Source organism: Marmota marmota, unplaced genomic scaffold (assembly GCF_001458135.2).
Source record: "Marmota marmota marmota unplaced genomic scaffold, marMar, whole genome shotgun sequence".
In the NCBI taxonomy this organism is placed as follows: domain Eukaryota; kingdom Metazoa; phylum Chordata; class Mammalia; order Rodentia; family Sciuridae; genus Marmota; species Marmota marmota.
In genome coordinates, this window is record NW_025999998.1 from 13,932,328 (window position 1) to 13,946,544 (window position 14,217).

Sequence of the window (14,217 nt, forward strand, 5' to 3'; positions counted from 1 at the left end):
TCACTGTACCTAATAAAAACAATTACCTTAAACACACAAATCACTAATTTAAGAATTGCAAAGGCACAACCCACCAATTTACCATTCATTAAAAAAAAAATAGCTGATATGGAAGAATCTTGGAGCAAATATAAAATTGGAGAGCAAATAAATTTATGCTGTTTTATAGTTCAAAAGTATATTGCTCCAGACCTGAGTGTCAAGTTAATTCTTCTACATCATACTATCTTCCAGAAAGCACTGGGCAAATGATCCTCTGAGGAATATGTAGAGGAAATCTGAATGCAATATAAAATATTAAAGAACTTACATGTAGCACATCTAGTTCAATGTCCCACATAAATCTGGAATTTCTTCTGAGGCATGAATAAAGGATGCTCTTCAGCTTCTGCTGTATTTCTGGTGGTAAGATACTTGTTAACTCTCAGGAGGACAATCCTCCTCTTTGGTGGACAAATAATAATCAGTTTCTCTTTTGGTACTCAGCTTGCACCAGGGCACTTCCTCCCGAGTTGCTGAGTATGCCACCATGCCCAGCAAAGTCTTCCTTAAACTGTAGTCTCATCTGCCATTTTGTAACCTTCACCTAGTTCCACTGAGATCCAAAAGAATAAAGTGTAAATTTCTCTCAAATATTTGAGTATAGTTAGCTTCCTCAGTCATCCTTCAAAGCCTTTGGGATTTTGACTTGGTAAAACACTTCAGGATTTTCTCTAATTTGTGATCATTCTTTCACAGCATCTTAAAAGTACATTAATGCTGCAATATGATTTGTCTATCACTGTTCATATTATTTCCTCATAATGTATTTTTACAACCCTAAATTAAATCAGTTTCTAAACAAATGACTTATATGTTATTACTTTTCTTTAAAATTTTTTTTTAAGTTGTTGATGGACCTTTATTTCATTTATTTACTTATATGTGGTACTGAGAATCGAACCCAATGCCTCATACATACTAGGCAAGGGCTCTACCACTGAGTCACAACCCCAGGCTCTATATGCTATTTCTAACAAGCAAAAATCTCTACTACTACTTCTTTTCCCACTTATACTCTATTTTATGGTGCTGGCAAGCAAGGGTTTTGTATGGCTTAGACATTCAATAATTGTTAATGAATGAGCAAATACTAAGTAGCATGATCACTACAAAATAGACTTTTGAGATAAAATTTGTAAGAAGGGACAAAGAAGGTTAACTTTTAAAATGGGTAAGGGAACAATTCAATAATAGAGATGATTATTGTAAATCTATATACATTTAATGTCAGAGCACCCAATTTTATAAAACACTATTAGACAAAAAGGGAGAAATGTGTTTCAAAACAATAATGGGGGACCTTTAAGACATCCCGCTTTCATCAATGGACAAATCATTTAGACCCCCCCCCCCCCCAAAAAAAAAAAAAGAAAGAAAGAAAAAGAAAAGAAAAAGGGCTGGGGATTTGAGTCAGTAGCACCCCTGGGTTCAATCCCCAGTGCCAAACAACAACAAAACACAAGAGATCAAATAAACTAAACATGTACAGAACAGTCCATCCAACTAGTGCAAAAAAATTCTTTCCATGAGTGCACTGAATTTTCTCTAGAATAGGAAATATATTAGGACACAGTCTTAAAAAATTCAAAAAAATTGAAATCATATTCTACATCATTTCTGAAAACAAAGGAATGAAACTAGATAGTAATTCAATGAAACTGATATCAATAAGAAAAACTTCAGAAATTATACAAATACATGGAGACTGAACAACTCATTTTTGAATAAACAATAGGTCATCAAAGAAATCAAAAGAGCTAGGCACCAGGGTGCCTCTTCAATAAATAGTGCTGGGAAAACTGGATACCCACGTGTGGAAGACTGAAACTTGAACCCTATCTCCCACTCTAGACAAAAATAAACCCAAGACAGATCAAAATATAAACCTAAATATAGGACCCTGAAACTACTGGAAGTGGAAACATTTCAAGACACTGGCATAGGCAATGATTTTTTGGCTTGAACCCCACAAAGCACAGGAAACAAAATTGAAGAAACAATACACAGAAATAGATGGAAAAAATGCTCAGTTTCATTAGTCATCAGGGAAATGCAAATGAAACCTACAATGACACCATATCACCCCAGTTAGAAAGGATATTAAAAAGAAACAAAAGAACAATATAAACAAAAATATAAATAAATAAATAACAAAACAAAACACAACAACAAAAAAACCCCAAATATTAGTGAGAAGATAAAGGAACTCCTACACATTGTTGACAGTAATGTAAATTAATTCAGCCATTAAGCAGAACAGTAAGAAAGTTCCTTAAAAAACTAAAATCAGACCTACCATATGATCTAGTTATCCCCACTTCTGGGTAAAAAGTCCAAAGAAATGAAATTAGCATACCAAAAAGAACCCTGGGATGCCCTTTGCTTATTGTAGTACTATTCATAATAGCCAAGATACAGAATCAGCCTAGATGCCCAATGCACACATGAATGGATAAAGAAAATGTGTTTTTTATATACTTCATATATGTGCACACACACATTATTTGGACATAAAGAATGAAATCCTGTTATTTGCAGCAAAATGGATAAAACTGTAAGACATTATGTTAAGTGAAATAAGCCAGACACTGCCATTGTCTCTCTCATATGCTGAAGCTAAAAAATTTGACCTGAAAATAGACTAGTGATTATTGGAGACAGGGGCAGGAAGGAGTGGAAGAAGTAAGGTGATTTATCAGTACATGCTATATACACGTATGGAAATATCATACTGAATCCTACTAATATGTACAAATAATAGATGTTAATAAAAAACTCAGAAAATTTCAGAACTGAGTCTTATAAAGGTGAATGGGCATTTTTCACTCTTGTGTAGGAGTAAGGAGGATGGAAGAAGGCAAACAAGCACAGCTGAGTGGTATATTTGTTGTTTTACTGTTAATTTGACACATCTGAACCAAAGCATTCACAATACTTGATATACGTTGTAGAGAATCATATACTATAGTCTTAGACATAACCACAGAACAAGCAGAACAATTAAAACTACATAAGGCCTTAAAAGATATCCACAGTGTGTATTATTTCAATATTCATTCATTTACAAATTAGACTACATACCGTTAATTTTATTTTTATTTTTCTTTCATTGTTTTATTCAGGCAGGATTCATTCAAGGAAAGGCAACTTAGTTTTTGTGTGTGAGCTTTATTTTTTACTATACTGGTTAATATAAAACTTATGAATTAAATGTTTTATTACCTCCTGCATACAGGAGTAAATCCATGAAATTCTTAGATAGTAACCCAAATGAGTGGGTCCTATTCTTAAAAATAGCCAAAGTGAAAAAAGTCCAAATAGCCAGTCTGTTTGTGGTATTGAAGAACAACTAATGGACTTTCAGGTTTTCATACAATGAAGAGTAGTACTACAATTCTACAAGATTAGTCAAAATTTGAAAACAACGTTGCATTACAAATCAGTCTTGAAACCCTAAATGCCTTTTAGGTAACTAAATAAAATTTAAGTAGTTGCCTCACAGTATCAAACTTATAAATCCAAACTAGTTAAAATTCAGTGCCACTATGACTGCATTTACAAGGTAACTAATTGGTAAATTAACAGATGGCATAAAAATTAAGACTTACTTCATTTTTAGGATAAATGTATTATAACGAGAATACAGAAAATTCAATGTATTTTACAATAAAATAGCCATTTAAGCTCCTATCCCTGTACAACAGGGTTAGATGAACCCTATTTAACTTGATGTTTTAAAATTTTATTTTTACAGTTTATTCTATTATGAGTACTTGAATTGCTTTAGATATACAGCTTTTTTAAAGAATATTACATCATTTGTATATCAGGATAAGATTTAGTACATTGAGATGTTTTAAAAATATTTATAAATTTGTTTCTGATATGCAAAAGCATTTGGCAATACTTTTACAGCATTTGATTTTATAGAACTAATTAAAATTTCATACAGTACTCATCTTGATGTTTAAAAAAAATTCACAGAAAAAATATAAATTACACAGCCTGACTGCATGATACTGTTATTTCCAGTTTCTATTTCTGGTAATTAAAACCTTCATTAAGTCTGTTAACAAATCATTACCTGTACATTTTTGAAGGCAACTGACATGATTTGTAAACAAAACCTTCAGGTTTTATATTATTTACCAAAGAGTGCAGTTCAGCAAGAAAAGAAAATCCAGTATGCAAATTTACAGAATATTTTACAAATTTACCAGTTCCTGTGACACAAACTGTTTCAACCTTTCAAGGTACTGTCCATAAAGTTCCACATCATTATGTCCTGCTCCTTCAACCCACAGAGGCTCCACAGGTCTTTGGCAACGCTCAAATAATGCGAGGCCATGTGAAAAGTCAATAACTTCATCTTCAGTCCCATGAATTATTAATACTGGAGAGGTTATCTTAGAGATTTTGTCAATGCTGTAGGGGAAAGAGAGAGGGGTAAGAAGACTCAATAATATGGCTATGTAAAAAGAAAGAAATTTTCTTGTGCTATAACAGAAAATTTAAATATTTGATCTCTAAGATTAAATCAGATTTTAAGATTCAAAAGTTGCCTTTTATATTAAGTCTAACTGAGGAAAGTGACCTTCATGTACTTCTGCTTTGGTGGAGTCATTCAATGCTGTCATCCTTTTGCACTGTTCTAAAATACTGATTTTTGTTTTTAAACTCAGGAAAACTTAAGCTTTCAAAGACAGAAATTAAGAACAATTTCAAGTATGTGCCAATTTTATCTCCTTCTGCACTCATATTCTCCCTCCTAATTTCATACTAAAATCACAACAAAACATTTTGGGTTTTGTTCTTATTTTGAGGGAATAAACAAACAAAGATAGGAAGAATGTTAATGCACCAAAATTTTAAAGCTAGAAAATAAGTGAATGTGAGAGAGAACTGATTAAAAGGATAGGAGAAAGCAAATACAACTTTAAGCAGACAGAAGGGTAAAGTGAAGAAGCAACCCAATTTGTAACAAAGAAGGCTAAGGAATTTGCTATGGAGATAAAGGTGGGGGATTAGAATATAGAGAATTTGTTCAGTCTGTTAAAACATATCCTCCTCTTTCATAGGTCCCCTTTACCTCTCAATTGCAGCTAGGTGGTAAGCCACCTTCCCCCAAGACTGAAGGTTCTGTGAACTCAGAATTGTCAGAGTTTAAGGTAGAGGTATCAGTTACAGAATACTCATATATTCTGGCTATTATGAACCCTACTTGGTTTCCAAGAATACTGGAAGCTAGGCCTTCACCGCCCAAGGGGCTTTTTTTTTTTTAAGAAAGAGAGAGAATTTTTTTTTTAATATTTATTTTTTAGTTTTTCGGCGGACACAACATCTTCGTTCGTATGTGGTGCTGAGGATCGAACCCAGGCCGCACACATGCCAGGCAAGCGCGCTACCACTTGAGCCACATCCCCAGCGCCCAAGGGCAATTTTAAAAAGAGCTTTCTTTATTGATTAGATTAGATTAGTTCTTTAGTTTTACACTCGTATATATGAGCAGACAGCCAAGAATTATTAGATATTGGAAGAGAATACCTCAAATATAAGATAGAGATCAAAATAAACAGAATTTTCAAAAGACAACTTAGAGGAGTCAGTCAGAAAGAGAAGAAACCTTATAAAGAAAAAGGTTTTTCAAGAACTTTTGAGAGAGAGAAAGATAACATTACAGCCTTAAAAAAAGAAAATCACCAGACACAGTGATACATGCTTATAATTACAGTGGCTTGAGAAGCTGAGATAGGAGGACTGCAAGTTTGAGGCCAGCTTTGCATTTTAGAGAGGACCTAAGCAACTTAGTGAGATCCTGCCTCAAAAATCATCATCATCATCACCATCATCATCATCATTATTATTAATTAAAAGAGCTGAGGATGTAGCTCAGTGGTAAAGCACCCTTGAATTCAATCCCTAATTCAATTAAAAAAAAAATCTTGCAAAGAAAGAAATTAATCAGTGAAATAATTCAAGGCTGAATTTGCTAAGAAAAATTCTTGTATTATTTTTTATCAGAAAGATGTTTTAACTATAAAGGAATTAAAACTTTAAAAAACAAACTGTTTTAAAATAATTTACAACCAATGCTATTTCTGCTCATGTGAAGTAAAAACGGGAGCTAGACAGAAATATAAGATGGCAATGGTATAGACGCCATCACTTCCCTACATTCATTACTACCATTCAGCTAAACAGAAGTTGCATAATGTATATACCTAAAACAAAACTAAACCAAAAACAATTAAAAAGCCACAGTGGTAGAGTGCTTACTTAACATGCAAGAGGTCCTGGGTTCCAGCATCACAAAAATAAAGCAAAATAAAAATTTAACAAAACAAAATCCCTTCCCCCCTACCTCCCACAGCCTGCTTGAATGATAAGATCACATGCTCCCATAAGCTTCCCTATTAAAATGATCACATTCTGGCCAACATAAAAAGATTTATGCTTTGAAATAACCTCCATAGTTCTTCTAAAGAACCAAAGGATAAAAAATTAAAAAAGAACCAAAGGATAGATTGGCTTTTGGCCTGTCACTCACAAAAAAAAAAAAAAAAAAATCTTTTGTGTTGCTGCCAAGAAAAGAAAGAAGACTGAAATTTGCCAGTTTCTTCCTTTTTGTCTTTCTCCCCTCTGAGTAAAACAGGACATAGATTTTTCTAACTATGAAGAGAAGCAGAAGAGAATATCTGCTTATCTCGAGAAACATGAAGAAGCTGCCTTTCTTTCAATCCATTTAATACTGTATGTTTGCAAATTTTGTGATGATAATACTTATTCTAGCTCATTTAAGACTCAACCTTTTTTTGTAAATTAGGTGTCATTAACTAGAAATTATTCACTCATATTTCCTTCTACCTAGTCTTCTCCAGGTTTTTTTTTTTTTTTTTTATCTTACTCAATGGCATCATCATATGTTGGCAGCTCAAGGCAGAAACTTTAGAGTCTTACTCAGTTCTGTCATTTCCCTTCTCTGCAATACTACTGCCATTACCCAGGGTACAAGGCCCTCCTTGGTACTTCTTATGTAGATTACTATTACTCAAACATTTCAGCCTCCTTACTGGTCACCTGCCAATATCCTTTTCACATTAGTTTTTCACAATTTCTTTTTCTTTTTTTATTTAATTTTTTAAGATATTGATGGAACTTTATTTTATTCATTCATTTACATGTAATGCTGAGAATAGAACCCAGTGCCTCACATGTGCTAGGCAAACACTCTACCACTGAGCCACAACCCTTCATAATTTCTATGTGATGTAAAACAGTTTATGGCTGAATAAACTGTATCATCAATGCATGCTATGAAAGAAAAAAAAATTCCCTTAAATGCATCTTGGAATTGAACTATTTTGAATATTGCCACTTACTTTGGGAATGCATCAAAACAGTAGGTCTTCTTTGTATCAGGAAAAGCAACTCTCATTCCAGAGGTCAAAGGAGAATGAAGAATAACAGCAGCACTCTCATACCGAGCAGCAAGATCCACAGATGGTACTGTACCTATACTTTGGCCATATATGATCACATTTTCAGGACGAATGCCATATCTATAAAATTCAAAAGTTAAAAGTTGGACAAGCAATGTTCCATCATTCTCTAAAGATTTGCTATTAGAATGAAAAAATTAGACAATATCAATTTATATTTAAAATTGAACTTTCTTAGTTATCACCATCATGTTGTTGTTGTTTTTTTAACTTTTTCTTTTTCTGTAGTGTTGGGGATTGAACCCAGGGCTTCCACATGCTAACAAGTGCTCTATCACTAAGCTATACCTCCAGCCCTATCACCATCATTTTTAATGCTACTTAGTAAGCTCTATATTCTCAGCTTATTTCATCTATATTCTCAGCTTATTTAATTGCCCTTGAGATCAATCCCCAGTACCCCGCCCTCACCCACACACATTTATTAAATCACTTATTAAGCTCTACTAATTCAAATCTGGCATATTGTTGTCCTATAGAATACCTTATGTTATAATTGTTGTCTATATAATACCTTAACAAAAGTTCTTTATTTATCTAGATACTGAGAATAAAAATGCTACATATAGTTATGGTCTGGAATGAGTATAAAAATTTTAGTCAAAATCAAATTACAATTTATCTTAAAGTTTGTTTACCTGTAAAAATAGACTAATGATTGAAAAGATCAACAGATAAAATACAATTCCAAACACCATGTGGTTTGGTTAATTATGAACAGACTTCATTCTACAAGTCTCAGGAGTATTTTACCCCTTTTAACACTGCTACAGATCTAAAAATGTGAACTCACTGACTCAATAAATATTTATTGGTTATCTACTATGTTCCAGGAACTGTATTTATCCACAGTATAACTGTCCCAACTGTAAACTACTTGAATTGTAGGTGAAGTGATACAGGAGCTAATGAATGTAAGGTGAAGGGTTATAGTGACCTTAAATATGTCTTTCCACCTACAAGGCAGACAGTAGTCATTTCTGGTAGCCAAGAGCCATTTGCCCAGCAAGCACCATCTGGTCTTTTGGAAAGGTAAGGGAGCTTTCTGAGAATCTGAACATTCACCAGGAAAGAGCAAGGCTAAATACCCATGTGTTCTCTTCCAGGAGCACAAGACTATTTGAATTATCCAGTTAGTGACATACCTCCACATAGTTTCTTCCACAAACATCTGTGATATGACCCAGAAGTGGGGTTTCCAGCTACACCTGACTCTAAATGTCACTCAACTCAGAAATGCCTTTTTATTTACAATTTACCTAGTTGTACATGCTCCTTAGAAAAGAAGATATTAGGAGAGAGAATGTGTGCAGTCACAGCACAACTCCTAACATTGCACTACTGCTGTCAGATGAATAGAAGCACTGTTGGTGGCAATTATAGGTTGTGGGCTCAAATGAGCAATGGCAAGAATAGCAGAGACATCTCCTAATTAAGCATGAACAATTTCAGAATAGTATGAGTTAGAAAGGACTTTAGAGACCATATAATCTAGTTGAGTTGCTTAATGAGCAGATGTTCAAAGTTAATGATAGACCTATAATTATAACCCAGGTAAACTGATTCCTGCCTGGTACAGTGTTCTTTCCACGAGAGCACACACATGCAGAGCTCAAGATTTGTGAGAGAAGGCTAAATGGTGAAAACCAGGCCTTTATTTTCTGTTGACCCATCAAAAGGTCAGAAACTGGGATTATTTTCCCAGTTGAAAAGTTCATTTATTTATTTCCCTCTTCCTGATTACTTAACATTTTACTTTTGGCTGGTAAAAGAAATACATGGCATGTATTCTAATTATATACATTTTGTTAGAGGATAGATTTTCAGAACTACAAAGAATTTTGGAGATCATTACACTCAACTTTTTCAGTAAAAAGACGAGGAAACAGACTCAGAGGAGTTGAATAAATTTCCCAAGACTACTAACTCTTTCAACTGTGCTTAGTTATGAAAAATCATACAGGAGAGCTCAAACAGTATGTGGGATTATTTAAGAATTTATTCTGCACTTGTTCCTCATTAATACTTGTTATCAAACGTGTTAAAATTAATTATTCAAGACAGGCAATCATTTTAGAAAGTTTCCTTCAAATTGGTATCTGGCCAGGTGCAGTGGTGCATGCTTGTAATCCTAGCAACTCAGGAGACTGAAGCAGAAGGATGACAAGTTGAAGGCCAGCATCAATAACTTAGCAAGTCCTGTCTCAAAAATTAAAAAAATGTAAAAGGGCGGAAGATGTGGCTCAGTGGTAGAATGCCCCTGGGTTCAATCACCACTACCAGAAAACAAACAAAAAATCTGACAGGAAAAAAGAAAGCTGACTAATCAAAAGAGGGAATATTTTTCGATAGACATATACTCATGTTTTGTTTCAAAAAAGTTGTCCTTCTATGTTAAGCACTAATAATAGAGGCTATCTACTTTACCTTTGCACCTTCAAAATCATTATTATAGATGAAATTGACCAAATCATGCTATGTGCATATATAACTATGACAAAATAAATTCCACTTCTACGTGTAAAAATGAATTCCACTATTTTATATGTATGAATACGGTACACCAATAAAAATTAATTCAAAAAGGATTTGAACCACTCTCCCAAAACCACATTATCAAGCTATACTTTATATCTTTGTTATATGAATCACATCAATTATTTCAGTATTTTAAAAGATTATAATACTTTGTGAAATATAATATTCCAATGGTTGACTTTGAAAAGTGGGTAGTATTTTGTTTATTTAAGGCCTAATGAAACTAATATCAGTACAGTTGAAAAAGAGTTTTATATTTCTAAAAAAGTTACACCTATTAACAAACAATGAGGAGGTTCTTTGACATCATTAATATTTTAAATATTAAATTAGAAATAGTAAGTTTTCTTTGTGTTTTAGTTCTTTAGTACAATACTCTGGAAGTCAGGCAGCTTATCAGTATATAACATCAGAAAACTTAGATATCTATTTATTGTACACTAACTGCATTGATAATAAATAATTTACAAAAACTTGAGATTATTTCTCCAAAGTTTAGGAGTCCAGAATGTAAAGTAAAATCTCACCTTTAAATAATATTGAATTACTGTTTTTTTACTCATTCCCTTAAAATGCTGAAATTTTGAGTAATTATTTGTATATCATGCACCAATAAGTTTTTTAAAACCAAATATTCATCGTTGCATTTAACTTTAAAAATTCACACATACATGCATTAATACATATACAAATCTGAGCTATCTTTAAATAAAAAAGTTTGTTATTCTATAAAATTTAAAACTGAAACCTAAAAGTTGGACTATTAACATTGGTAAATATAATCTTTACATGGTAGTTCAAGGAATATGTAGTAAAACCAACTATTGTGTAAAAAGCAATTCCCAGTCACAATTTACCTTGTCCTAAGACTAAGCCAGGCAGCTTCAATATCTGCATAGAGGTTCTTCTCTGTTGGCTTCCCAGAACTTGCACCATATCCAGAATAATCATATGAGAATATATTACAATTAATCCGTGATCCCAGTCCTATGTAAAAGCTGCTCATCTGACCAAGATCAACAGCATTTCCATGTGAAAAAAGTAAAGTATATTTGGCATTGGGTGAGCAACGCACAAACATACAGGCAATTCTGTTGCCTTTACTGGTTCCAGTCATGAAACATTCGATAGCATCTTTTTCTCTAGAAGAATACTGCCAGTCTGCTCGTTCTGAGAGGTGTAAAGTCCAGCGGCTTCCACTTTCATCACACATCAGTGTGTAAGTTGGATCAGGTGGCAAAAATGCTAGTTTAGAAGCAATTTTCCCTGGGCAAGGAGGACAGCAGAAGAGGCAACACAGCTCACTAAACGAAAGATTATTCATCTTCTGAAAAAGAAAAGGAAATCACACAGGTTTTAATAACTGAATGTGGACTCTGTATTCTCATATAATAGATTAAAACAAAGACCTGAACAAATACTACTGGTGGTTAACATCTAGTACTATAATTTCAAGTATCCTTCTCCCAAGAGCTTTTTGGCATCTTCCTAGGAATACATTAAACACTGAAGTGAGGCAAATATTCCTGGCCAATAGGCAGACTCAAATATTTTATGTTTCAAATAGTGATGATCATTATTCTCATTTAACAAAAATATGAAAGGTGCAGAGGTATTCATTTACAAATAATATAGATGATATAAATTATCTTTAGGTTAGTTTGTACTTTCTGTTTAATTCAATGTACATCATTATACCAAAAACGAGAGGAAATCACTTTAGGAGAGTGACTAAAGAATTGAGAATACATGAAAATATATGAAAAGGAAAGAATGCCCTTTTCATTCAATACTGAATCAAAATATACTCTATAGTAATATAATGTGTTGATTTCCCAGTGCAAACACAGTAAGTAGAAAGAAGCTGAAATAGTGCAAGAAGAAGGAAAACAAGGCTAAACATGACATGAAAGGTTTTAAAAAAATGAGTAAAGGAAGGACAGAAGAGGGCAGATATTATAAACATTTTTTTTTTTAAACCCGGGACATTCTACTACTGAGCTACATTCCCAGCCCTTTTCATTTTATTTTTTATTTTGAGACAGGATCTCACTGAGTTGCTAAGGCTGGTCTCAAACGTGTGATCTTCCTGCCTCAGCCCTGTGAAGAAGCTGGGATTACAGACATGCATCACTGTATCTGATTTGGAAAAACCTTTACTTGATGTTTACCTGAATTCTTTTAAACCAAATACAGTCTGAGTGTTAGCCTAGTTGGAATAAGAATTATAATAGAAATAAAATTATGCAATATCTACAGTGCTAACTTTAACTAGCTTCCTGAAATATGTGCTGAGAGAGTTCTGAGGGCATGCACAGGGCTTAGCAAGGCAAAGAATATGTTCTATTTCAGAACAGTTGACCTGATATATATGAGTTATAAAGGTATGATATATCAAGGCAGTGTGTTTAATAATCAATGTTGACCTACAACAGTCAATTAAAAGCTCAATTAATAAGTAAACTATATATAGCTAAACTATATTCCTATAATTTACTTCTTAACCATGAAGACTCTTACATACTAAATTAGTCTTAAAATAAATCTGGCTGGGCTGGGGCTGGGGCTGTAGCTCAGCGGCAGAGCGCTTGCCTAGTATGCATGAGGCACTGGGTTCGATCCTCAGCACCACATAAAAAAAAATAAAATAAAGGCATTCTGTTCACCTACAACTACAAAAAAATAAAATAAAATAAACCTGGCTAACAGAACATACATAATGCTGCAGATGCTTCTAAGGATTTAAAACATCAAAGGAAAGAAGCACACAAAACTGCAATGCCAAGGTCTTGTGTAATGAAAAAACAATCTGTCCTTCTTAATGGTGGCAAAAGAAATTATTCTTACCTCCACTGCCCAAAAGCCAGATAACTACAGCCCATTCAGTGATAACTCACAAATTATCACTTTCCAAATAATCTGAAATAGGGTAGAAATATAGACCTACTTTTTAAAAAAAATTATTGCCTTCTTCTCTGTAAATTTCAAAGTTTTACTGTGAACTGAGTTGAGCAAGTTACTGAGGGAAAACATTTTATTCTTGATTTAAAAAAAAAAGCATTGACATAGCTTGTTAAATTTAGATAACTTCAAGTCCAACTTACAAACTTATCTGAATGAAAATATTTACTAGTTATCCTTGGGAAAACAGCAACAAACAAACAAAACCAACATAAAACAAACAAACAAACAAAAACCTGAAATGACAAGGCAGTGACTCATTCTTTAGGAAGATAAGTCTTAAGAGACAACAAACTGAATTTATAGTAGAAGCAGATTTTTTTAAATATTTATTTTTTAGTTGTAGTTGGACATAATACCTTTATTTCACTTGTTTATGTTTGTATGTGGTGCTGAGGATCGAACCCAGAGTTTCGCACATGCAAGGCGAGCACTCTACTGCTGAGCCACAACCCCAGCCCAGAAGCAGATTTTTGAACCAGACAAATTAAGGATTTAAAATAAGTTATAATAAATCCTTTTTAAAAAACAGAAAAACTACTTATAAGATGAAGCAGGAAAACCGTTATAAAGAAAAACCCAACTGGAAATTCCTAGTTTAAAAAATTATTAGGTGTTGTTGGACTGGAAAAGCTATTGATGGATTGGAAAAATGAATTGGTTTAGCAGTTGAAGAACACATTAGTTAAGTTGGAGGATCGGGCCAGAATTTCAGGGTGATAAGAGAAAATAGAAAATAAAATTTAGAAGAAATGCCAATATGTATGCCATAAGAGTCTGAGGAAAATAAAAAGGAAAAAAAAACAGAAGATAAAAAGACTTAAGATCTTCTTAAAATTAAAGATAATTCATATTGAAATAGCTCCAAAAGTGAAAAAAGGATATCGAAGACAACTCTCACAGCTAGACACACTATAGTAAAACTGGAAAACACTAGAAACAAACCCAAAAGTTTCTAAAAAGGAAGCATGGATCTCACTTTCAACTGAATAAGTCAGTTTTCAACAGCAACACCAGAAACCAAACACATTGGAAGACAGTTTTAAAAGAAACTAAAAATTTTAAACTTATGCTTTTCACATAACTGAAATATCATTTTATTATAAGAATAAAATAAAGATAGCTATAGGCATACAATAACTCAAAAGACTTATCAAGCCAAAGACCTTTTTTGAAA

General features: G+C 33.2%; 1 protein-coding gene across 1 annotated transcript in view; it reads right to left on the bottom strand.

Moving 5' to 3' along the window:
• Positions 1-2,914: 2,914 nt before the first annotated feature.
• The window catches only part of Abhd17b (abhydrolase domain containing 17B, depalmitoylase), a 40,870-nt gene continuing 29,567 nt past the window's right edge, over positions 2,915-14,217 (bottom strand). The window contains exons 2-4 of the mRNA XM_015492925.2: positions 10,937-11,406; positions 7,422-7,601; positions 2,915-4,467 (exon numbers count right to left, since the gene is read on the bottom strand). Of these exons, the coding sequence (XP_015348411.1) occupies positions 4,248-4,467; positions 7,422-7,601; positions 10,937-11,403 (867 nt within the window). The 5' untranslated portion in view covers positions 11,404-11,406 and the 3' untranslated portion in view covers positions 2,915-4,247. The remainder of the gene's footprint in view (positions 4,468-7,421; positions 7,602-10,936; positions 11,407-14,217) is intronic.